The sequence below is a fragment of the Ascaphus truei genome, chromosome 16, assembly GCF_040206685.1.
Source record: "Ascaphus truei isolate aAscTru1 chromosome 16, aAscTru1.hap1, whole genome shotgun sequence".
Classification (NCBI taxonomy): domain Eukaryota; kingdom Metazoa; phylum Chordata; class Amphibia; order Anura; family Ascaphidae; genus Ascaphus; species Ascaphus truei.
This window is the reverse complement of record NC_134498.1, coordinates 30,980,200-31,008,038: the sequence shown is the minus strand read 5'-3', so window position 1 is coordinate 31,008,038 and position 27,839 is coordinate 30,980,200. Positions and strand designations below refer to the sequence as shown.

The following is a 27,839-nucleotide window of genomic DNA, read 5'->3' as shown; positions in this document are numbered from 1 at the left end:
GTGTGCTGCTTGGGCCAATATTTACTCGCCCGGGGGTTAAATCCACTCGCCCGGGGCGAGCAAATGTATAGGTTTGTCGAACACTGATTACAAGGGTGCTGCTACAGTAGCTTAGCTCATTTCCTCCTGTTGCTCTCACTTAAGTTAGGTTTAGGCATCTTTTTTGGAACAAAACACACCGTTTAAAAAAATAAGCGAGCAGGGATAAACAGAGTGAAAACAGACCCCATATTTTACAGCACAAGAAATAAACATGCAGGAGAAATGCCACTTTAATGTTGAGCGTAGCACAGTTCCCACCTTTGGTTCTTTATGAAGAATCTTTCTGAACATCAACAATCCTGGTCATAGAATATTACATACTATCGTGTTCACATTATAGAGAAGTCACAGGAAAAATAGATTTGATGATAACACTTTCCATCTTTTTTAGCTGGAAATGTGAAAAAGGGACATTATATTTTATTCCGCTCACATGATCCATGCAAGGGCTTAAACAAAATATCCCAGGCTTCCGATGAAAGCAGTCTATATAGCAGTGTATGTAACACGTGTGTATCTGTGTACATGTTAGTGGACTCTTTGGGACTTTATGTGACCCAATACGGGGCATTTGCCTCCGTGAAGGTTTTCTATTCCCATCAATTTTATGTAACTTTATACGATTTTAGCACACTTCTGTGTTTTGTTCTATTATAGACATTGTTCGACAAACCTATACATTTGCATGCCCGGGGCGAGTGAATTTAACATCGTGGCGAGCTCCTATTGGCCCAAGCAGCACACGTGTGGTACTAGGTGGCGAGTAGATTTTTTGGTGATTTGTCGACCACTGATTTTAGATATATATTTTATGTGCCGATTTATTTTTTAAGTTCTTCTATCACCCACATTTTTCAATTGTAATTGTAGTTTTTACATGTGTGAGTGTGCAAATATATCTACATCAGTGTGTGCATCTCGGTGTGGTAATGCGGGTGTACTGTGTGCGTATCAATGTGTTAATGTATGTGCACTGTGTATGTGTGTGTATATCTATCAGTGCGTCTGCGGGTGAATCAGTCCCCCTGCGGGTGAATCAGTGCGTGTCAAAATGCTGTGGCTCTGGTGGCAGTAAAACCGTGGCAGCCGAATGGGAACCCCCACAGATAATTTCTGATTGGCAGGAGAAGGCACGGGATCCGGTCTGCGTGTTCCCCTGGCACCGAAAATAATAATAATAGCATGTTCTTGTATAGCGCTGCTAGTTTTACGTAGCGCTTTACAGAGACATTTTGCAGGCACAGGTCCCTGCCCCGTGGAGCTTACAATCTATGTTTTTGGTGCCGGAGGCACAGGGAGATAAAGTGACTTGCCCAAGGTCACAAAGAGCCGATACCAGGAATTGAACCAGGCTCCTCTGCTTCATAATCAGTGCCAGTCAGTGTCTTTACTCACTGAGCCTCTCCTTCTCCCTCATAATCAGTGCCAGTCAGTGTCTTTACTCACTGAGCCTCTCCTTCTCCCACACGGAGGCTGACTACATCTTTACGATATCCAGAATTTCCTGTGCATTTGTGACATCACCAAAAGGGCAACATAGTGACTTATTCTTCTACAAGATGTGTAGATTGAGTGGAATGTATCGGGCATAAGATGGAACACTGCGGATCACACGTACTAAACAGTGATACTTCATAAGACATCTTACTGCAAAGCTTCGTTTGTATGGCCCTAAAGCCCATTAAAGTAAATAGGCTGTAGGTGTCTTTCACACTGAAGGTGTTTAATGGAGTGCCACTACTTAGTAAATGTGACTCTCCATGTAGATCTATTTTGTCTCTTGTAGTCTGAATGGCCTGTTAATTCCCCCCGACGCGTACCCATCACGGGAGACCTCCAGGTGATTATTTTCACTCAATTCGTGACAGGCAGACGTGCATACATTATTACATGGATAATTAAATGGGATAGAAGCATTTTAAAACAATTACTCGCAGACTTTTTAGCGACTGTACAAGTGCTAAATAAATGAAGTTTCATTAGCAAACCTTCCACTTCGAACAGCGTGGTGTATTATTTGCAACATTCTGCGGCATTGAACATAATTAAAAGATTTGATTCTCCTTTTCACTTCACATTGGAAATGACCTTTGTCTGCTATTTGAAAGCCGTGTGGACGAGTTAAAGGTGCAATCCCTGGTAGTTGGCAAAAAGTAAATGAAAAAGGAAGAAATCGCAGAGCACCGACGGATTATCTCATTCTGATTTATTCATTTGTCTTGAGGTCATCAGTGTTTAATGAGGGGGCGTCAGGATGGATATTTCGAACAGAGGGAGTTTCTTGTGCAGTAACACACCTGCTAATCATTTAGGATAATTCACAAAGGGCATTGTGGGAATATATAAGGGATTGTACAGGGCATTATCATTATGCCACAATATCACTTGTGAAAGACCACCAGGTCGAAAGGTTGTATGTTTTTGGCTTTAATAAATCAGAATGAGAAAATCCGTCAGTGCTGTGCGATTTCTTCCCTTTTCTATGTTCCTGGGTATGCTGCAGGCTATCATCTTCCCGCATGGAGCACCGGTAATTGTATCAACCATTCTTTCTTTTTATGGAGGTGTGAAGCAAGTACCTTTTGTTTTTCATAGTTGGTAAAAAGTAACACGTTGAAAACAAATGTAACATTGTCATTGTCTCCCTTGAGTAAATGTGAACAGATTTTAAAAAGCAAGTTTGGGCTGTTTTAGTTTCTTTGGGAATAAAACACACATTATATACAAGAGACAGAATCCAGAGGAAATCAAGCCTGTCCCAGGTCTCCGCCTACAATGTTTAATTAAAAAGTGAGTTTAAAAATTATTTCAAAATACTTATAGGTGTCAGATTTTTGGAATAAAGGCACCAGTCACGCAGACTGAACATGTCACTGGTATTGCTCTAATTTGGTCCTAGGAGGAACTGACTGCTTAAATGTGATCTAATGACAGTGACGTGTTTAATTACAGTAACTACAAGGTTAGTCCCACATAAAAGCAAAGTAACCTAATGATAGTGACGTGTTTAATTAATGCAGGGGTCAGTCCCATGTCATTACTGTTAGTTCCCATTGCTCCTGCAAGTAGTATTTACTAGTATCTAGTAGTATACGTATTTAAAAAAAACATTTAATGTCTGAATAGCTCACAATCTAACTTCAGTTCTTTGGGCACAGAGAGATTAAGGGCCATATTTACTAAGCAGTCTTAAACCTTGTGGCGCTGAGAATCACCTTACAGCCAAATCAAGTCAATAGGCTGTTAGCTGTCTGATGGCAGAAGACTGTTTAGTAAATATGGGCCATGGTCACAAGGAGAGCTGACACTGGAAGTTTGAACCAACTTTACAGACTTCAAAGCCACTCAGTTACTGCTGCAGGCCAGAAAGTAATTTTACTTCTTAGCATAAAGACTTACTGATGAAGTTGGCTTGTCCGGTATAAATGGTATATTGGAGCTCATAGGAGCCAACACTGAATTCATCGTCAGATATCCAATGGACGGTTATGGTGTCGTGAGATGCAGTGCACAACTCGTCTCTGATTGCAGGAGGGTTAGGAGCTGAAGAGACAAGGGAAGACATCAGGACACCACTGACTTGTGCACTCATGGAGGATTTCACAATACCTGCTCACATTATATAGACCATACAGTATGTACATCGGCATGAGCTGGATCTTTGAGGTGCAGACTGGCCAAGTGTATTGGAATGAACGGGAGACTTCTGAACACTTTCGGAGACTTGAAAGACTGGCTAACCATCCCATGGCAGATTGCGTGTGTGTTTAAGTGACAGTTCTGTGTATCAGTGTGTGTACAGTATGTGTGTGTATCTGAGTCAGTCTGCTCTCTGTAATAATGTATGTGTGTGTATCTGAGTCAGTGTGCTCTGCGTGTATCAGTATATGTACAGTATGTGTGTGTATCTGAGTCAGTCTGCTCTCTGTAATAATGTATGTGTGTGTATCTGAGTCAGTCTGCTCTCTGTAATAATGTATGTGTGTGTATCTGAGTCAGTCTGCTCTGCGTGTATCAGTGTATGTACAGTATGTGTGTGTATCTGAGTCAGTCTGCTCTGTGTAATAATGTATGTGTGTGTATGTGAGTCAGTCTGCTCTGTGTGTATCAGTGTATGTACAGTACAGTATGTGTGTACCGTATGTGAGTCAGTCTGCTCTGTGTGTATCAGTGTATGTACAGTACAGTATGTGTGTGTATGTGAGTCAGTCTGCTCTGTGTGTATCAGTGTATGTACAGTACAGTATGTGTGTGTATGTGAGTCAGTCTGCTCTGTGTGTATCAGTGTATGTACAGTACAGTATATGTGTGTATGTGAGTCAGTCTGCTCTGTGTGTATCAGTGTATGTACAGTACAGTATATGTGTGTGTATGTGAGTATATTTCAAACCTAAAATTGTATTAGATCTTAATCTAAGTCCTAATAATAAATAAAGATAACCTGATCAAACAAATGACACAAAACATGATACATTTTCAACATGTATTTATCCTCAAATGATAAAACATTCAATATCCATGTGTGAAAAAGTATGCGAACCTTTAGGTTCAGTACCTGGTGGCGCCCCCTTGAGCAGCAATGACTTCAACTAAGTGTTACTGTTGGGCTACGGCCCGCTGTCTGCGCTGAACGCGCGCCTGCGAGGCTGCGAGTTCCCGGTCTGCAGTGTGCTGCAGGGGGAAAGACAGGGGGGGGCGTGACGGGGGTGCGGCCATGTTGTCACCCGGAAGGTTCGTCCTCATTGACTGAAACACCATGGGGCGTGACGGGAGAGTGACGGGGGCGCGGCCATGATGTCACCCGGAAGGTTCGTCCTCATTCACTGAACCGCCAGGGGGCGTGGCCTAGCGCTCCATCGCTAGTTCTGCTCACAATTTTCCTGCCTGCAGGAAAAACGGACCGCGCAGCGCGGCAGCCACCCCTTGCAGCGGGCCCGGCCCCATTGAGGGGCGGCTCTTTTCCCCGCATCTCCCGCCATAGCGAGCGCTGCAGCAGCCAGCGGGGACCAAGCCTTAGTAGGGTTGCTAGGTGGCTGGTCCAAAAATACTGGACAAAATAGTGAAAGGTGCGATGCGCGCGAGAATCGTTGGTGAGGAAGAATGTTATTTATAAATGACCTGACTGTTACGTCATTTTTTCCAAATCTCACTCCAAGTATTCACCACGAGTGGGAGTGAGTGGGAGTGAGTGGGAGTGAGTAGGAGGGAGTGCCCTTCCGAGGATTCTTTTTAGGAAATAGAATATGAAATAGTGCAAATTGATGCAAATTGGTGCATGCTTGGAGTGAAATTTAGATCAAATTACGTAATGGTCAGATCATTTATAAATAACTGACCTGCAATCATACAGGCCCATGGCAAGCAATACTGCACCCCTTCTCATCCTCTCTCTCCCCTTATCCTCTCACCCCTCCCACTCCCCTCCCCTCATCCTCTCATCCCCTCTCCCTGTCATCATCACATCCACAGGTCAGCCAGAGAAGACACACACACACACACACAAAACAGTACAAATACAAATACACACACCACGACAAAACAGAACAAATACACACAGGACACAGCCTCACCTCTCTCTGCTACATGCTTTGCCTCCGCTATTTGCCCCCCCCCCCCCCCCACAGGCTCCTGCCACCTTCTCCTGATTGGCTGCATTACACAGCAGCAGCCAATCAGGATGGAGGAAGCTGCCCAGACCCCTATCAGCAGCAGCCCTGCTCTATCTATTCTCAGGGGAAATCCCGCGATTGGTTACTAAGTCCGGAGACGTAATACCGCATACACATACATGTACAGAGAGGCAATACCGGACACATACATGGTATGGTATTATCTCTCATTTTTTACCGGACAGAGTAACCAAAAACAGGGCTGTCCGGTCCAATACCGGACGCCTGGCAACCCTATCTGTTAGGATGAATTTTGGCCCGTTCCTCCTTACATAACTGCTTCAACTCAATGACATTTGAGGGCTTCCTTGCATGGACAGCTTGCTTCAGGTCCTGCCACAACATTTCCATGGGGTTTAAGTTCGGACTTTGACCAGGCCATTCTAAAACGCGGAATTTCTTCTTCTCCAGCCATTCTTTTGTAGATCTACTTGTATGTTTAGGATCATTGTCTTGCTGCATAACCCACTTTGGGTTCAGCTTCAGCTCACAGACGGAAAGTCTGACATTCTCCTCTAGAATCTTCTGATATAATGCAGAATTCATGGTTGAGTCAATGATGGAAAGCCGTCCAGGTCCTGAGGCAGCAAAACAGTCCCAAACCATCTGTGAGGATCGGGCACAGGCTCCTCTCCAGAGTTTAATTCAGACTTGCTGCAACTATACCTCATCAGCACCTGCTGTGTGCACACTGCACAGCAACAATTCAGGGCTCTGGTTTGACTTTCTTCTTTTGTCATGCAGCTGTTTGTCTATTGGCTATTCATCCTTTATAAGCTCGGCCTTTTCCTTTGCAAATTGGCTGAGCATAACAGTTTGTTACTTGTTACTTTGTGCTGGTCACAGGTACTCTGTTGTTCCTTGTCCAGCCTTGCTTTGTTTTGCTGTGCCTGTCTTGCCTTGCAGTTTCACATGAACCTGGGCCACGGATATTTATCTACTATTCTACAGTCTCCTACCCTCAACCTCAGCTTGGACATCTACTACCCTACCTTCTGCTCCCTCGACCTCGACTAGGTGACCTCTACTACCCTCCAGTCTCTTACCCTCGACCACGGCAAGTATACCTACTAACCGACTTCTCCTACCCTGACCCGACTACACGACTACAAAACTGCGCACTGGGCGTAGCCTCTCAACTCTAGGTCGGTGTTTACTAATCCCCACCTATGCCTCGCGGTCCTGTCCTGTTTGTGGTGAGCAAAGGAATGGAAGCAGGCACACGGTCTTTCTAAAGGTGCAGTTTATTGTGCCACCAAAGGTCCAACGTTTCGGCAATAGATTGCCTTTATCGGCCCTCTCCTTGATAAAGGCATTCTATTGCCGAAACGTTGGACCTTTGGTGGCACAATAAACTGCACCTTTAGAAAGACCGTGTGCCTGCTTCCATTCCTTTGCTCAAGTACTTCTGGGATGTCTGGACCTCCCTGGACACAGCGCACCGGCAGATAAGTACCCCCCTCCAGCACCTACCAGCGGTGTGCATGTGCTTCTATATATGACTGTTTGTGGTGAGCACTCATTACACCATCACACTCCCGCCACCATGCTTGACGGTTGGGATGAGGTTCTTCTATTTGAACAGTGTTTGATTTTCGCCAAACATAACGTTTCTCATTGGGGCCGAAAGGTTCTACCTTTGACTCATCTGTCCAGAGAATATTGTTCCAGAAGTCTTGTGGATCATCTATGTGCTCTTGGCGAACTTCAGACGGGCAGCAATGTTCTTTTTAGAGAGTAGCGGTTTCCTCCTGGTTATCCTTCAATGAACACCATTCTTGTTCAGTCTTTTTTGATAGTTGAGTCATAAACACTCACATTAATCAAGGCGAGAGTGGCCTGCATATCCTTGGATGTTACTCTCGGGATTTTTGTGACTTCCTGGATGATTTGCTGGTTTGTTATTGGAGAGATTTTGGTAGAACTACCACTCCAGGGTAGAGTGACTGTGATCTAGAACTTTCTCCATTTGTCTGACAATGGATTGGTGGAACCCCAAATCCTTAGAAATGGTTCTGTAACCCTTTCTAGACTGATGATCATGAATAACTGCTTCTCTGAGGTCCTCAGAGATTTCATTTGATCGTGGCATGACGTGTTTCCACGCACCTGTATGGTGAAGCCCAAACTCACAAAGTTTCTGATCTTTATATAAGGTGGGGCCTCCCAAACTCACCCCTGAAGATCTACCTATTTTTTTTAACATCTGATTTTAATTATTCCCTTTAATTTAGCTGATAAAACCAGGGTTTCGCTTATTTTTGCACATACCTTTACTCTTAATTGCTCATTGTTTGTCTAATTCATACATCATTTTGTTTGAAAATACATGGAATGGGTTAATATAAACCCTATTGGATATTTAAGAAAAGACTGGTTTTGATTCAAGAAGGTTATCATGGAAAAACTATGGAATTTCTGTAATTATCATTGGGGTTCACAAACTTTTTCTCGCCACTGTACGTGTATCTGAGTGAGTTTGATCTGTGTGTATCATTGTATGTGAGTATATATGTGAGTCAGTATGCTCTGCGTGTATCAGTGTACTGTATGTGTGTGTATCTGAGTCAATCTGCTCTGTATCACTGTATGTGTGTACAGTATCAGTCCTTTTGTGCGTGTCCCTGCACGTTTGTATCTGTATTTTTTTGTATGTGAGTATTTGTGTACATGTACAGTACACAGTATACACATGTATGTCTGTATGTGTGCGTCTGAAATAAATACAGTCAGAATCCTACCAGATTAATGCAGTGGGGGTACAGAGAACCACACATTTTATATCTACACACCCATGGCACAACTTGTTTTAAATCTACCTACACACAGTGCCACTACTTTTATATTTACAGACCCACAGTACCACTACTTTCTAAGACCACTTTGACCACTGGATGATAGAATTTATGGAGAAGAAAACAAGAGGTTAATCTGATAATAACAGTATTTTGCACTGAATTACCAAATACACACAATATTGATAGGAAAAAGTGTTTGGTCTGATAATCCCGGTGCTAATAAGGGGAACTAATTTATATGGCTTTTGCCACCCTAAACAATTTAGTAATACGGTACAGGAGATTAAACAAGTTGGATGGGAGCCAAAAATAAAACTTAATTTAAAAAATGGATATAGATTTTTTTCCCCTGCTCCGGGATTCGAACCACGTTCACCAAGGGCAGTGTTTTTTTTTAATTTTCTTACCTGTTACATAGTCAAGCCCTTCCAGTATTTTCTTCTCTCTGGTGAAATCCAGAGCAAAAGTTTCAAAGGCATCATTAAAATTGACATCGGGGATGAGAACTTGAGATGATGCGGTTGCCATGGTGACTCTGTAATGAGATAAGAGCATCATTAATTATGTGTGCAGATATGCAACTTCTAACGAGTGGTTTGATTCTGATGATGAAGGAGCATATTTCTCCCTGTGAAAGCACTATATTACCGAACTATCAATTCAGGGCGACTTAATTACAGTGACATGTTTAATGGGTTAAACCAGGGGTAAGCAATTATTTCGGCTGGCGGCCACTTCACAAGCTAAGGTAAGCTCCGTGGGCCACACACTTAATGTAGGTCCTCAACAGCTTCACCACCCCCTCATTCTCCCCTTCTCACCAGCTTTGATAACTATATACAAATATATATTCGGCGTCAATACAAGGAGCTTTCAAAAGAACTATTCATCCCAAGGGCAGTACAAATGACTCAGGATCATCCCTTAAGGTTGGAGGAAAGGAGATTTCACCAGCAACAAAGGAAAGGGTTCTTTACAGTAAGGGCAGTTAAAGCTGCAGACCAAGCAATATCCTACATGTATGCTTTTTTTAAATAAATCAGTTCTGTACTATGAGAAAATACTTACAGCATACTTTATAACAACTCTAGATTACATTTTTAATGTATTATAATGTAACAAGCATTTTTTGTTTCTATAGCAACTATTTACAAAGTCACATCCCCTTCCTCTTCAGAAACAGGCTCTGGCACACTCCTTTTTGAGCCCTGCCCTCTCAGTGCAGTGCACCAATTGTATCTAGTGACTGCCTGGACACACTCCTTTTCTATCACTCCCCCCTCCTTCTCTCTCACTCTCCCCTTCTCCCTCACTCACTCTCCTTCTCTCTCACTCCCCCCCTCCTTCTCTCTCACTCCCCCTCCTATCTCTCACTCCCCCTCCTTCTCTCTCACTCTCCCCTCCTTCTCTCGCACTCTCCCCTACTTCTCACGCACTCTCCCCGCCTTCTTTCTCACTCCCCCCTCCTTCTCTCTCACTCCCCCTCCTTCTCTCTCACTCTCCCCTCCTTCTCTCGCACTCCCCCCTCCTTCTCTCGCACTCCCCCCTCCTTCTCTCGCACTCTCCCCGCCTTCTTTCTCACTCCCCCCTCCTTCTCTCTCACTCCCCCTCCTTCTCTCTCACTCTCCCCTCCTTCTCTCGCACTCCCCCCTCCTTCTCTCGCACTCCCCCTCCTTCTCTCTGACTCTCCCCCCTTCTCTCGCACTCCCCCTCCTTCTCTCGCACTCTCCCGCCTTCTTTCTCACTCCCCCCTCCTTCTCTCTCACTTCCCACTCCTTCTCTCTCACTTCCCCCTCCTTCTCTTTCACTCTACCCTCCTTCTCTCTCACTCCACCCTCCTTCTCTCTCACTCACTACCCCCTCCTATCTCACTCACTCCCCCCTCCTTCTCTCACTCCCCCCTGCTTCTCTCTCACTCCCTACCCCCTCCTATCTCACTCACTCCCCCCTCCTTCTCTCTCACTCCCCCCTCCTTCTCTCTCATTCCCCCCTCCTTCTCTCTCACTCCCCCCTCCTTCTCTCTCACTCCCCCCTCCTTCTCTCTCACTACCCCCTCCTATCTCACTCACTCCCCCTCTTTCTCTCTCACTCCCCCTCCTTCTCTCTCACTCCCCCTCCTTCTCTCTCACTCCCCCTCCTTCTCTCTCACTCACTACCCCCTCCTATCTCACTCACTCCCCCCTCCTTCTCTCTCACTCCCCCCTCCTTCTCTCTCACTCCCCCCTCCTTCACTCTCACTCCCCCCTCCTTCTCTCTCACTCCCCGAGCCTGTTAGAATGATTTGGCAGGCCGGATGTGACCCGCATTTTGCCCACCCCTTGGTTAAAGTGTCAGTCCGATGTAAGAGCAAAGTGACCTAATTAAAGGGACATGTCAGTTAGATCCCCCTCTTGTAAACTACAGGCATACCCCGCATTAACATACGCAATGGGACCGGAGCATGTATGTAAAGCGGAAATGTACTTAAAGTGAAACACTACTTTCCCCCACTTATCGATGCATGTATAGTACTGCAATCGTCATATACGTGCATAACTGCTGTAAATAAAACATGTGTAACAGGCTCTATAGTCTCACCGCTTGCGCACAGCTTCGGTACAGGTAGGGAGACAGTATTGCTGTTCAGGATGTGCTGACAGGCGCATGCGCGAGCTGCCGTTTGCCTATTGAGCGAGATGTACTTACTCGCGAGTGTACTTAAAGTGAGTGTCCTTAAACCGGGGTATGCCTGTATACACTTCAGTGGGACCTCCTTATTGCGCACATGATACTCTTCAATGGGATCCACCTTTTGCACAACATACGCTTTAATTGGATCCTCAATGAGATCCTGATATTACTACACTATACACTTTAACGGGATCCCCCTCTTACAGACTATATACGTAAATGTAATCCCTTTTATACTTATCGAATGCTTCAATGAGTTCTCCCTATTACACCCACCATACACTGCAATGAGATCTCCCTATTACACATCATACACTTCAATGGGATCCATCCATTATACACACCACACACACTATAACGGGATCCCTTTTTTATACACTCCATCAACTGCAATTGGATCCCATTAATACACACACAGTAAACACTTCAATGAAATGCCCTTATTACACACATAGCAATGGGATCCCCTTCTTACACACACCACAAACGTCTATAGGATCCCCCTCTTAAACACACCGTACACTATAAAAGGATTTCCCTCTTAGATCCTCTATTATCCAAAACATACACTTAAATGTGACCCCTCTATATTAGATACTATACATTTTAATAGGATTCCTTATTACTCACACTATACACATAGAAAGAATCCCCTATTACACTTCACTGGGACCTCATATTGCACACACTATACACTTAATTTGGACCTCCTATTACACACACTATACACTTCAATGGGATCCCTATTGCACATGCTATACACTTCAATAGGATCCCCTACTATGCACACTATACAATTCAATGGGATTCCCTATTAAACACGCTATAAACTTTAATGGGATCCCCTATTATCCAAACTATACATTTCAATGGGATCCTCTCTTGCACACTCCACACTGCAATGGGATCCATTTAATACACATACTATACACTTCAATGGGATTCCCCTCGTATACACCAGACACCTCTATTTTTGAACCCTTTCAAATAATCAATATCTCCCTCTTAAATAAGCAGGAGATCCTATAGATGTTTAATTTACTTTTTGAAAAATCAAACATATCATGCACAAGTAAGGATATTATTATAATAGTAAATTGTTTTCCCTATGTCGAAACCTATGAAAGCATGAATAAATGTAGTATTTAGCAAAAATTCATTTATGGCTAATCACATTTTGTGCACTAATCAATAGATCACTAGAGGTCTTAAAAGATTTTCAATGTTGTTTGTTTGTAAATCTTATAGAATGTGCCAATAATAGGATAATTGGCTTGTAATTACTAAGCAGCAAAAAGCCGCAGGCTGAGTAACAGAAATTAGAGAATCAAAAACATACAGGAAGAAGTATAAAGCACCATTGTGATGTTAACTTACAGAGTTAGTCCCATGTGTGAGCAAAGTGACCTAATGACTTGTTTAATAGGTTAACGGTCAGTCCCATGTACAGTAGGGCCAACATAATCGAAAGAGTGTTTGGGAGACGTTATATGGAACAGTTATATGGGGCAATAGGAGGAGTTACAGGAAGCCGGTATGTGAAGCTATAGGAAGAGTTATAGGAAGAAGTTATATGGAGCAATATGAGGAGTGATAGGGAGGGTTTATATGAAGCAATAGGAGGAGTGTTATAGGGAGATGTTATCTGGAACAAATATAATATCCCCTTTTAATAAAGGGGATGGACAATCTAACTTATGAGGAGAGGCTAGCGAAATTAGATTTATTTACATTAGAAAAGAGGCGTCTAAGAGGGGATATGATAACTATATACAAATATATTCGGGGACGGTACAAGGAGCTTTCAAAAGAACTATTCATCCCAAGGGCAGTACAAAGGACTCGGGAACATCCCTTTAGGTTGTAGGAAAGGAGATTTCACCAGCAACAAAGGAAAGGGTTCTTTACTGTAAGGGCAGTTAAAATGTGCAACTCATTACCCATGGAGACTGTGATGGCAGATACAATAGATTTGTTCAAAAAAAAGGTTGGACATCTTTTTAGAAAGGAAAGGTATACAGGGTTATACCAAATAAGTAAACATGGGAAGGATGTTGATCCAGGGAAGTAATCCGATTGCCAATTCTTGGAGTCAGGAAGGAATTTATTTCTCCCCTTATGAGATATCATTGGATGGTATGACACTGTTTTTTTTTGTTTGTCTTCCTCTGGATTAATAAGTTAGTATAGATATAGGATAAAGTATCTGTTGTCTAAATTTAGCATAGGTTGAACTTGATTGGCGTATGTCTTTTTGCAACCTCATCTACTATGTAACTATAGTGTATGTACTATGTAACTATATAACAATAGGCATTGGCATTGTTATATGGAGTAATAGGAGGAGTTATAGGGGTGAGTTATATGGAGTAATATGAGTTTCCATGTCACACATATTACAATGATATGTATGAAGCCCTGCCTCTCTGAGCTTCATTTTGTATTCTGATTTCTGTATCAAAGTCTCCACCAACCATCCCAAGCTAGAGATGCGTGTCAAATTAATGAGACTAGGTGAACGGGTTCTGGCGGAGAAAGGTCCTTGGCATCAACAAGAATTTCCACACAAAGACCAATAACATTAGCACATCAACACATCATGTAGTAACACACCCTGCTCACCCACCTGTCTGCCACATTTTTGGCAGCCTGCAGGAAACGCGCATGGTCGTTCTCTTTTAGGATGTGGTCGGTTTGATTGATTAATGCCGTGGAACGCTCCAGGCGCTGTCGGCAATTAGCAACTTGTTGGGCCAGCTTCCTTAACTTCATCACCTTGAAGACATGAAACCAATGCAGTTAAAGAAAAGAAACAAAAGCTACAGTACCTACAGCAGCATAACTGCAGGTAAAGTACCACAGGCTTGAGAAAGGGATATGTGACCAAAAACTTCATTTTTTTCTGTCTACACATATCTGTTAAGATGAATAAAGAACACTATTGACATCTACCTGAGCTTTATAGAGTAGTGAGTAAGCTACACTGGTGTGCTAATCATGTATGTATGATTGCAATTCTGTTAGATGGTCAATCCCAAGTAAAAACCAATGTACTAATGGCAGTTACATGTTTAAGGGCTCAGTCCATCCTAGGACCAAAGAGCACTAAGGGCAATGACATTTAAAGTCAGTTTGTAGCTTAGCTGCTGAGAATTGGGATGGGTTTACCTTCTTCTGGTTACACCATTTTGTGTGTTGTCACTATGTGCTGAACAAGAGTTTATGCAGGCAAAGCCCCCTCTTTATCATTTTTGCTGCTTTAACAGGGACAATATGGGCTAAGTAAATACTTGTTTGACACCTATTCCTCCCCCCCCTCCTCATTCAGAGGCCCCGCTGAAAAAAACTATTCTATATTTCCAAACAAACCAAAAAAAGCAATATTTTTGCTATAGGTACAGTTACATTCATTTAAATTTCATAATGATATGTTATATTTGTTTTCAAATTCAACTTTATGTGTAAACTAACAGGGATTGCACCTTTAAGGGGTTAAAAGTGAAATCTTATACTGGGTATTTGTAGGAAGTTAGAGAAAAGTTGATTTCACTACTATGTTATGGGGACTCCAATGGGACAAAGAACCCGGTGGGACCATGAACACAATGTGACAATTAAACCTGTGTTACCATGAACACAATGTGTTAACATAAACACAATGTAACCATGAACACAATATGTTAACATAAACACAATGTAACCATGAACACAAAGTAGTGACAATTAAACTTGTGTTACCATGAACACAATGTGTTAACATAAACACAATGCTACCATGAACACAATGTGACAATTAAACCTGTGTTACCATGAACACAATGTGTTAACATAAACACAATGTAACCATGAACACAATGTGACAATTAAACCTGTGTTACCATGAACACAATGTGTTAACATAAACACAATGTAACCATGAACACAATGTGACAATCAAACCTGTGTTACCATGAACACAATGTGACAATTAAACCTGTGTTACCATGAACACAATGTGTTAACATAAACACAATGTAACCAGGAACATTATGACAATTAAACCTGTGAGATGATGACACAATGTGATGATGAACACAATGTGACATCTGGGAGTGGGGCTGGAGTCCAGTGGCTGGGACAGGCTTGCAGGCGGGTAGCGATGGTCGGTAAAAAGGCAAAGGTCAGGGCTGGCAGCAGGCAGGGATGCTCAGGAACACAGCCGAGGTCACGGCTGGTGGCAAGCAAAGGGTGGTCAGGGACACAGCCGAAAACACGGCTGGTGGCAAACAAAGGGTGGTAAGGAACATAGCAGAGGTCATGGCTGGTGGCAAACAAAGGGTGGTAAGGAAAAAAGCAGAGGTCATGGCTGGTGGCAAGCAAAGGGTGGTAAGGAAAAAAGCAGAGGTCATGGCTGGTGGCAAGCAAAGGATGGTCAGGAACAAAGCAGCGCTCACGGCTGGTGGCAAACAAAGGATGGTCAGGAACAAAGCAGAGCTCACGGCTGGTGGCAAGTAAAGGATGGTCAGGAACAAAGCAGAGGTCACGGCTGTGGCAGGCAGAGAGGGTCTGCAACACAGCAAATGCAAGTATCAACAGTGAGTGGCAGTGACCTTCAGTACTGGGGAAAACTCACAATCCACAAGCAACTGGGAGCTGGAAGGGGAGGTCTTATACAGGCCTGTCTGCAGCTAAGGGAGAAGGTACAGGCAATGAGTCAATCAGGAAACTTAGTGAGCACTCTGCAGGAATTAGCAGAAGGCAAACAGAAGTCGCACTGGCAGAGCAGGAGAACTCCCAGCTAGGAAGAAGGGCCTGGGTTCCAGACCTGCCAGTGATATTCCTGATACAATGTGACGATGAATCCTATGTGATCAGGAACACTGTGACAATTAAACCTATGTGATGATGTACCCTCTGTGACGGTGAACAGCATTAGAATATGTGATATTAATATTTCTTTCATTGAAATTATTTCTTACTTTTGTCTCTTTGATTTTGACCGCAATCATTTGCTTTCTTCTCTGGATGATATCCATCAGTTCATCACATTCCTCTGTTAATTTTGCCTCATGCATGCTGGTGTTAACCTGTGCAAAGACATTGTACCCAAACTGTTAATGTCAGCTAATCCAATTAAGGAACATTTTAATTTGACCTAATGACAGTGACATGTTTAATGGGTTAAAGGGTCCTAGAGTATATATATATATATATATATATATATATATATATATATATATATATATATATATATATATATATATATATATATATTGCAAGTGAACAAAAGAAAAAGCATGCAGACAGGTAAGTAACATTTAATTTCATGATTGAGATAATAGATGGCACTTGAATATTAAGAGATTCAATGTATCTTGAGACAATATATCTTCGCCATCAAGTCAAAATGGTTCACACATTTTTTTTATATTTTGCAAATGTTCTGAATTTAAAATGAAGTATTTATAATAGGATATCACAGACAACTCTCCAACTCGGCCTTCTTCTTTCCGATTAAATAAAAAGGGGGAGAAAATAATGGGGGGGAGAAAATAATGGGGGGAGGGGGGCAGAGTCTAACCACCTAGCATCTGCCCAGAGCTTACACAGCTGTCCCACCCTCAACTATGATCTCTGTATCCCTCTAATTCACATATTATAGCAGATTAAGATTTCGCCAAGTTCCCTTCAGCAATACAGTTGATACTGTACCTATTCAGCGTATTTGAAAGGTGCCATTACTTGTTTAAAGACTGCTGGAGAAAGACTTCAAATCCTGTATGGCTTCCATTTAGGAATACATTAATCTGCTCTTTGAGAGATATCTGAAACTGCATCCGTAGTCATAATGTGAAAGAGAAAAGATTGTAATTGTTTAATATTTGGCAGAAGCAACTGTGAACTAAATAGTCAGCATGCTTCCTAAAAATCATAGGAAGCTGTGTCCTATTATCTATTCTCCTCAGGAGAACCACAAGGGTAATGTTGGACACCCAAGTTTTGCCCTATTATTCCAATTTACCTTGTATTGTACCTCTGTGAAAACAGTTGTACTGCTCTTCTCCAGTCTTTCAGGACACCAAGGGTTAACTCTAGACTTTCTCTGTAAGAGAGCTTTAAGCCCTGGGGCTGTATCGGGAATTGTATGCCTGGGGAGGGGTGAGGCCATGTATGGGCATTTTCATTTACCTGTCTACATCCTGTGGACTATGCTAAGGATAGGGATGACCATAGTTAGGCATGTCATATGGGGCTTCCTGGCCCACCTTCAACCCCAGAAATCTCATCAACTAGGCCTGGAGCCTTGTACAGAGACCAGGACTATTGTTTCCCCCAGACTGGCCGGTTTCTCCCTAATTGGGGCAGGGGTATAACTACTGCCTTCTCCCCAGCTTCAGACTTAGCAAGTTATTCAGGACCTTATAGCCTTTATAAATGCTGCTAGCTCTCCTGTTCCTGCTAGCATTTGCAAAAAAGGTTACATGTCACCTGTCTTGCTGTTAGCCTGTGAAGCTGTGCTCAGCACCATAACTATGTATTCTTGCACCACGAGGCTAAATAATAATAATGATATGTGCCCCCCTTCCACCCCATTTGTTAAATTATACATTTTTGTTCCAACGTGAAATAAATATAGAACAATTAGCAATCATAATATGAAGTAAAAACTAAGTAGATAACACGGTACCACAAACTCGGTACCATACGAATCCCAAACAACTATTGGTAATCATAAAATGTGTAAAAAAAACACAGAAAGCGCAAATTAACAATAACAAAATAATGCAATAATAACAGTGATCTATACTAAACGTCACAATATAGGGGATTGCTGCTCACTAAGAGCAGGTTCCCAACCTGTATGATCAAATCCTCCAAAAACTAAGCAGCACAAAGAGCCCCAATAGAGTGATTACTAGTAGGCAGTGGATATAGTGTTGAACGGGTATCGTCCTCCGTCCTCCTCCAACAGGATAACAAGACCGCCTCAAAATGAGAGTTGCTTCTTCAGCATTTTACGCTTCGCTGCCCTCACCTAACAGTTTCCTGATGTAGGGACCAGGAACTTTCCTTCGGAAACTTGGTGGCTGGGATTAACGTTGTACTTGAATAACAAAGTAGCTGTACTGTGTAGACAGATTTTTGACCTTTTAGGTCTCTTCAGTTTGAGGCTGGTTATACCCAAAAGGTCAAAACAGCTGTCCACACAGCTACACAGGGGCGTGACAAATATCACCGCGTACTGTCACCAATTTACCAGACGCATTGATACACTGACACTGCACATAATATCATCCGGTGGTGCGCGCGTCATCACAGGGCGAGTGTCCACATAGTGCATGCGCATTTGTCGGAAAAAAAATGAAGAGAAACTGGGTAAGCACGCGCCGTGCTATTTAAAAAAATTTGCTTACTTTATTTTTTAAATTACTATTTTTGCTTTCTGCGACCCTGATTTGGTTGCACTAACTCATCCCGCCCTTGTTACGCTGCTGCCTGTTAGAAACTCTGGAGGTACATTGAGGGAAACTCACTTTGGCAGCACCCTCCAGCTAGCCAGCTAGGAGATTCCCACTTGCCCCATATGTTAGTAATGTATTTCTCTATTATGTACGGTGTGATATACGGTTACCTCCAGCTAAATAAACTCTGGTTTATTAAACCCTTGTGTTCTTTTTTTTAAATATATATATTTTTATTGGGTTTTTTCAGGTTTTACATGTCAAAATAATATACTTTCATTTTGAGGTATATAGTTACAATGGTTTTTGTTCCCTTTGACAAATATTTACATTTATTGCCATACATCTGACATTTGTACACCTCTTATATAGCTGTTTTGGGGCTCGTAGCAATTGATCTAATTTGCTTTCATTAAAAGTCAGAGGTTCCATGTTTTGTAACGTATTGAAAAAGTGTCCAGCCTGTAGATACACAAAGGAGTTTGTTTTAGGAATTTGAAATTCTGTGCATAATTCTTCAAATTATTTGATACGGGGTGGGTGGGGTCTAATATTTGTATGAGGGTTATTATTCCCTTTTCTTTACATTGCAGCAAAGTGTTTCCCATGTTCCTGGCAGGGAACTCTGGGTTGTTGCATACGATTACAAATACTGTTGTTGATTTACTAAGTTTGCATTCTCCAAGCCATCCTCGTAGCTTTCAGTAGGAGAGAGGTCGCTTGAAGCTTTGGGATCTTTTTTTTACCTGCATGGACTAGTGCAGCTGGATTCCAGCTGTCCATATATTGTTTTTCCATTTTGGAATTGTGAAGTTATTTGTATTCGCTATCCAATCTCTTGTGTATCTAAACAGACATGCCTAGTTGTAATATCATATATTCGGTAATGCTACGACTCCATCCCTATGCCCATCTGCAGTTTAGCTAAGCTACCTTTCATTTTCTTCCTATTCTGTACAAATCTGATAAAAGTTCTATGAATTTCCTGAATATCTTTATTTTTAAGTGATATTGGTAGCATAAGTAAAGGATACTGTAGTTTTGGGAATGCCATCATTTTGATCATATTAGTACCTAAGACTTATTCAAGTTAATTGTCTATGCGAAAAAAAATCCAAAACTGTTAATAGCTTTAACTGTTGCGGGTATGGATGGTTTTGGTTCTGATACAAATAGCAGCATATCATGCGCAAAGAGTGAAAAAAAAATCCCAGTTGCCAATTTGGAAACCCTTAAACTCCTTCATCTGGTTCAAGTACAACGATAATGGCTCCAACGCCATGATAAACAGCAGTAGGGACAATGGACATCCCTGCCTCGTACAGTACCTCTTCCTAACATAAAATAGTCTGATTGTTGATTATTTACCATTACTGACGCTTCTAGTTTGTTATAGATTTGTGTAATAGTATTCAGAAAATTGCCTCCGATTCCAAATTGTTTAATTGCATGAAAAGATGTGTCCATGAAATTTGGTCAAATGCTTTCTCTGCGCCAAGCCCTAAAATTAATTTATCCTTCCTCTTTTTTTTTGTCTTTTTTGTATAGTGGGTATTTGCTGTAATAGTCAATGATCGCTAATACCTTCCGGACATTAGTAACTGAATTCCTGCCAGGAACATATCCCGCTTGGTTCTCAGATATCAATGTTCATATTTTTTTTTTAATCGATTCGCTAATATTTATGTCAGTAATTTAAAGTCTTGATTTTGAAGAGATATGGGTCAGTACGAGGCAGGGTTATCGCGTGCTTTTCACTTTTTATATACAGTATCACCTTAATAGTAGCTTTTTTAAAGGTTTCTGGTACAGGGTTTCCACATAGAATGTCATTAAATAGTTTCTATAGTGGAATTATCAATTCTTTGCTCATTAAAAAAAACTCTGGGGAATACTCATCTGGTCCTAGTGCTTTACCATTTTGTAGGGAGCTTATAGCTACTGATACTTCTTCGGACTTAATCTGGGATCTAGGGATGGACAATCTAACTTATGAGGAGAGGCTAGCTAAATTAGATTTATTTACATTAGAAAAGAGGCATCTAAGAGGGGATATGATAACTATATACAAATATATTCGGGTAAAATACAAGGAGCTTTCAAAAGAACTATTCATCCCACGGGCAGTACAAAGCACTCGGGGACATCCCTTAAGGTTGGAGGAAAGGAGATTTCACCATCAACAAAGGAAAGGGTTCTTTACAGTAAGGGCAGTTAAAATTTGGAATTCATTACCCATGGAGACTGTGATGGCAGATACAATAAATTTGTTCAAAAGAAGATTGGACATCTTTTTAGATGGGAAAGGTATACAGGGATATACCAAATAAGTATACATGGGAAGCATGTTGATCCAGGATTTAATCCGATTGCCAATTCTTGGAGTCAGGAAGGAATTTATTTTTCCCCTTATGAGATATTATTGGAAGATATGTCACTGGGGTTTTTTGTTTGCCTTCCTCTGGATTAATAAGTAAGTATAGCTATAGGATAAAGTATCTGTTGTCTAAATTTAGCATAGGTTGAACTTGATGGACCTACGTCTTTTTTCAACCTCATCTTCTATGTAACTATGTTAGTTTAGGGTTTGAATATCCTTCTCCACTATCTCTGGGAGACTTAGATGTTGCCAAAAATATTCCTAATATCTATGTTATCCTGTCTGGCCTTGTATACTGTACCTTCTTATAGAAGCTCTCAAATTATTTTAATATCTGTGGGGTTTTGTGAATCGGTTTCCCTATATGTCTTTAATAGCTGGTACAATGGTAGGGGTAAAGTCTGGTTTTGTTAAGTTAACTAATATCTTGCCGTATTTATTTCCAAATTTACAGAAGTTCAAATTGTTGAATGATCTATTTGTTTCTATTTTATCCTGAATTACCTTTTCATTTTCCATCAGTGTTTTCAGGTAAGTAGCTTTTTAGGAGTCTAGGGGGTAGGCTCTGAATATACAGGGAATGCTCTTATTAATGCATTTGCCGTCGTTACTCGCTGTTCATTTGTTTTCCGTCAATGGTAAGTAGTAACGTTAATTATTTCTCCCCTCATAACCGCCTTAACCATTTCCCAAAACAGCTTGGGCTGAGATTCGTGGGCTCTGTAGTCCACTACATAATTGTTCCATGTTTTCTTTAGAAAAGCCTGTAACTCCCCATTTGATGCTAAGGTAGCTTGGAATCTCAAGCATGGTTTGCTTGATACCTCTGGATTCCATTCTAGTGTCAGGTGTACTGGTGCATGGTCAGAGAACTAAATGTCCCCGATGTATACTTTGTTTATCAGTTCTGTTCACTTTCTGTCCACCATAAAACCACCATCCACAAGGACGTTCTGTCTGGTGATTCTACAACCCCCGGTAGTCTGGTCAACCCTGATCATGACAGCGACTTTATCCAGTTTACCAATATTAGCGTATGAGCCGCCAACTTCTTTACCACTTCGCTATCACAAATCTGCCTTGTGGGTCCAATAATTGACTAGTAAATTCAAAAGCAACTGACCCCCTTCCTAGAAACAAACTTTTCAGATGAGATAGGATTTGAAGCCTCTTAGCAGGAGAGTTGATGCCCCAACTGTACATTCCAGAAGGTCATTTTAGTCATTGAGAAAACCATTGTGGAGTACTGTATATCTAAACGAGAAGGGCAATAAACAATCTCAACAATAGACAGAAACATATACAACAGTACACAGAGCATATTATCTAAACATAATTAGACTAAATTTAACTTGTAACATCTATCTTTCTTTTATTCTTTGAACATGTCAACTTTTAACTGTGTTGCCTTTCCCAAGTTAAATTCCTCAGTTCTAGTATACAAACATTTTAAACAAAACAATTCTTCTCCCAAGAAGCTGGATCACACATCCCATGCAACTACACAAGTTACACGGCAATGTCTTTCAAGCATTGTTCCTTCTTCTGGGATGGAATATTGAATAATATGCTGAACAGCTTCTGGAGAGCTGAAGGTTTGCGTGCCCTCAGTCAAAAACACTTTAAGAATTGCAAATTTCACACCCTTTTATACCAGAGCATAACATATTGGAGAGAACTCCAACATGGTCAGCTGAAAAGTCTTGCAATTGCAGAAGCTTCTTCCCCTCAAATGTTGGTTCTCTGATCTTTCAATATGCTTAGCATAGCCACTTTATGTTGAAAATCTAAGCCTTTAATTTAGATTGGTCTGGGTGTAGAGGAAGCATCCTGATTATTCTTTCCAGGCCGATTCTGTACGCCCTTTCAATTTTCAATGAGAGTAAGCATTTTTGGAAGCACCTCAGAGGCAAATTTAAAGAAAATACGAACATTAATTCTTCAAGTCATCGACTTTCATCACAAGACAAGCCTTTTTAGCTCTTCAATGCAGAGATCCTGGGAAGCAGAATGATCTTCAATCTTAGGCCCGTAATATACTGTAGTGTGCGCGCGCGTATGCTGTGAGCGACAGTCTTGGAAGGTACTGTGTGTGTGTTTGTGTCACTGGGTAACTGTGTGTGGGTGTATATACAGCTCAACCTCGTTATAGCGTGATCCGCTGTAACGCAATTTGAGCATGGACCCCGAATTAAAAAAAAAAAAATGTAAAAAAAATTTAATTTTTTTTACATTTTTTTTAACACTGCACACTGCACACTGCACACTGCACACTGCACACTGCACACTGCACAGCCCACTACACTGCACACTGCACAGCCCACTACACACACTACCAGCACTCACTGCACACTGCACAGCCCACTACACTGCACACTGCACAGCCCACTACACACACTACCAGCACTCACTGCACACTGCACGCACTCACAGCACACTGCACTCACAGCACACTGCACTCACAGCACACTGCACTCACAGCACACTGCACTCACAGCACACCGCACTCACAGCACACCGCACTCACAGCACACCGCACTCACAGCACACCGCACTCACAGCACACCGCACTCACAGCACACCGCACTCACCCTCCCCCCTCCCACTCCCCCTCCCCCTCCTACCTTTGGTGTCGGCTGCTGAGATCGGAGCGGAGCTGGCATCGGGAGGAGGAGGGCGGGGGTGTCGGTAGGGGGGGGTGTGGATGCTGGTAGGGGGGTGAGTGAGGAGCAGGCTGGGACAGAAACATATACAACAGTACACAGAGCATATTATCTAAACATAATTAGACTAAATTTAACAAAAGAGAGGGCGTGTGAAGAGGGGAAGAGATTAATTAATCAATAATACAGCATACTGTAATTGGAAATGCTATTAGACAAATACCATGATATAATATTTATTTTTAAGTGACGTCATTTGTTTTATAAATCATTTCTTATTCTGTCCCGGTTTTAACTTTTGGAATTCTGGTCACGCAAATCTAACGAAGATTGAGATTAGGGAGGAGATCTATCTTCACAAATATAAATTCAAATATTAGGACGGATGGTAGGGCCCAAACAGTGTATTGGTAGGATGGTATCTAGAAAGACCAACTGAGAGTACTTAGGCTGAGTCTATAGTAATGACGATAGCGACGCGAACGCGTGACATCACACGTCACCGTCGCAATAGCGATTGTTGCACTGAGGTGCAGGAGACCTCGGGAGGGCGACAGGGGGTGTGGCGGTGGCGTGGCCTATGACGTCACGCAAACGGTTCGACCTCATTGGCTGAACTGCTCACATGACTGACGTCACGTTGCCGTCGCTGCCCAAGACAAAAATCCTTGGCTTCAGCGATTTCGGTTGCCATGTCGCTGCGCAGCGCCGTCGTGGTCACACCCACTATTGACAGACTTCAAGTACTCTGCAATGAGTCGTCCCTGTGGCGTCAACTGGCTCTGGTCTGCCCGATCATAAGCACGCTAGTGCGGGTGGACCACAACCTTCAGCCCTAGACCATCAGAACCGACCGAAGGGCCACACAGTCTCCCCCTCAGATGATCTGCGCCTGGCGCCTCTGCTGTGCCTACTCACCGCTCAGCCAGGCTGAGTTACTGTCACGAAAGGTGCCCATTCTCAGCTACGGCCAGATAAAAATGGATGTAACTGGTGATATAAAGTGTTGCAGATGACTTTGGCAGAGCATCACTCTTCTGCTCCGCTTCAGTCACTACACTGTACAGCGGGACCTATGCCTCTGTATTTCAGTAGATACAGTAACGTCCAAATATTAGGTCTAAGTAAACAATCGACCCATCAAACCACTCAAAGCCTCTTGTCTGGGTCAGCCACCAGAGTACAATATTAGTCTGTATGGGTAGATATAAGACAGAAAGGATGTATATTGTGGAATACCCAGAGTGGAGCTTTCGACATTTGATGCCATTTCAGAAAACGGCTACCCAGAAGTCTTGACAGTGATGTGTTTAATGGGTTAAAGGGTCAGTTCCATGCATGAGCAACCTTACCTAATGACAGTGATATGCTTAAAGGGTGAAAGGTTTAGTCCCACATACGACCAAATTTATTTAACGACAGTGACATGTTTAATGGATAGTTAAATAGGCATTATTTAAATTTTTGAACGCGTCAGAGTGTTCCTGTCTGTGACGTCCAGCATTTTTTTCTTAATAAAGCTGATTTATATCTTAAAAGATTGGCGTAATACAAGAGAGTAGTGACCATTCATCACGTTTCTGTGTGTGTGTATGTATGTGTGTATAGTTATATATACAGCTCAACCCCGTTATAATGCGATCCGTTACAACGCGAATCCGCTTATAATGCGATGCAAGCGTGGCTCCCAATTTTCGTATTTATGAATACTTTACAACACGATTATTGGTATCTTAAATACTTTATTGTACAATGCATACAATTGTACATTATTTCTAATGCGATCCGCTTATAGCGCGATGTGATTCTTTGGACCCCAAGCACAACGTTATAAGGGGGTTGAGCTGTATGTATATGTGTGTGTGTGTGTGTGTATATATATATATATATATATATATATATATATGTATATATGTGTAGCCCCCCCCTTGTGGGGACTACTATGGTAGTGTAAGGGTTAAGGGTGCCCTAGAGGGTTAACTGTGTGGGCTCACACAGAGTTACTCCCCTCCCATCATGTGATACAGGATGACTTGCAGAAAGGATAGCCTATCCAAAGTAGGTCTTGTGACCAGTGATATCATCATAGGGAGATGGGAGGATATATATAGCGCCTCCCAGTATTCTAGAAGCAGGTTCCACAGGAGTAGCAGTGGAGAGGGTCTCACTGTTAAATAAATATGTTCAAGTGTATAGTTATGTGTAGTAAGGATGTCCTGCCACCTTTATTGATCCAATAGGTATGGATGAGGTAGGCGGTGACGGGATACTGATTCCTGAAGATAGAGTGTACTTGTACTCCTACCAACAGGTCCTCAGTAAACTCCCGATCTGATAAGTATAGCGGAAGAATGCCATCCACAGTAAAGGGGATACTGAATAGAGTGTGTCCCCTAACCGGGTCCACCGGATAGAGAGCATTGAGGACGCTATACAAGAGATTTCCAATCTAACATTACTAAATGGCAGAAGTGGAAGTACATCCCCCGTATGAGTGAGAGACACCAAGGGGATGAAATCCTAAAGAAGTAACTCGCTGGTCTAGGAGTGAGTGCTATCAAGGGAAGTAGCACAGAGTACCCATATTGTTTGACACCAGTTGTCTATGAGAAGCCTATCCTTCTATGTGCATTATGAATAGATTTGAATAAAGCACTTTGTCAGTACTATAGAAGTTGTGTGGATTCAGCACCCTGAAAAGGTATGAGACACTGAGCAAGTCATGTAAATAGTATATCTGATGTAAATTCCTTAATAGCTTGGTCCACAGTACCACTATTTTTTGTAATTTCTACCTCGGCCAATAGCATATACCTTAAGCTGTCCCCAAATTTGGAACATTTTGCTGTCCCAACCAGTTGAGACATTATCTACAAATTTGGCACAGTTCCATTGCCACCCGACTGTAAGGATTCTGCTTGATTTGTGCCGGGTTTTGCTGCGGTTCGGGTTTTCCAACTCACCTGCCCTTTCTGCTCACTGTGGCCATTTTGGGTACTGGCAGCCTGCTATATAAGGCTGCAGTTCCTAGTAGGAGTAGCCGAGCAACGTTCTAACGTTTGCAGCTCTTCTTGGTCTTTGCAGTCACGCTTTACCCTTTTGCCTGTTTTGACCCCCCTGTTGATGACCCCAGACCGTGACCCCGACCTCGCTGTTTTCTGCCTGCCCTGACCTCTGTCTCCTGGACTTTGCAACACTGCTGCCAGCCCTGACCCATGTCTGCTTACCGACTACGGATACTCTTACAGGACTCTGTCCCTGGGATCTGGTCGGTTTATTTGCATCCCTACCTCAGCCCTGCGGGTCCGCTTCCTGATTTGAGACGAGCACCGTCACAGCGACATAAGTCACTTTGTCAATATGTTGTGAAGACATCTTGCCTGTGCTGGAGAAGATTTTTTTTCCCATTCACTTAACTGGAGTGATCTTTTCTCCCACATCGAGAAAATGGCTTCACGGCACAGACGTATGAAGACTTACTGTCTTCGGACCCATAGCCCAAAAATCTTAAAGCCGCAGCTCACGAGATAGCGCTGCTGCGGGCGCACTGCGGCTTGTCCTTGCTCCCAGATCCGACCTTCTCAAGTGATAATCCTCTGGAACAGGGGCAGTTGGGTCCCATAGCTTGTATCGGTGCTGAAAAAATTATGTTTAGCTACATCTGTATTTTGAACAATGGCCATAGAGATGTACAGTGGTTCTGAATCCATCATTATATCTCCTTGAAGTGACCTTGCATGAAAATGTTGCTATCCAGTGCTGAATCATCCTGTGAATTCCTGTATAATTAGTGCTTCGGTTAATTGCATCGCAATCCATTCCGCATTACAAGCCGTTTAATTATCAATAACAGGTCAGCCGGTCACTTTCACCTCTCTTTAGATTACAGCCTGGAGGGAGATGCAGTCCGCCTACTCTTATCCAACAAGGGTAAATTAATGGCCATGAAGTTATCTTAACACCTTCGCTACTAGAGCAAGATAGGTGCCAATTATTGATGCATCCTATTACAATATGTGTGTTTAGGTAACTCGTCCTTCACTGTTCTATTCCTCCATATAACCTCTCCCTATAACTCCTCCTATTGCTCCATATAACTGCTCCCTATGACTCTTCCCATTGCTCCATAATTGCTCTGTATAACACCACCTATTGCTCCATTTAACTCCTCCTAT

At 42.4% G+C, this 27,839-nt stretch overlaps 1 protein-coding gene across 1 annotated transcript in view; it reads right to left on the bottom strand.

Moving 5' to 3' along the window:
• MID2 (midline 2) overlaps positions 1–27,839 on the bottom strand; it is a 136,382-nt gene that overhangs the window by 70,820 nt on the left and 37,723 nt on the right. The window contains exons 4-7 of the mRNA XM_075572931.1: positions 16,138–16,245; positions 13,806–13,954; positions 8,917–9,044; positions 3,442–3,585 (exon numbers count right to left, since the gene is read on the bottom strand). Of these exons, the coding sequence (XP_075429046.1) occupies positions 3,442–3,585; positions 8,917–9,044; positions 13,806–13,954; positions 16,138–16,245 (529 nt within the window). The remainder of the gene's footprint in view (positions 1–3,441; positions 3,586–8,916; positions 9,045–13,805; positions 13,955–16,137; positions 16,246–27,839) is intronic.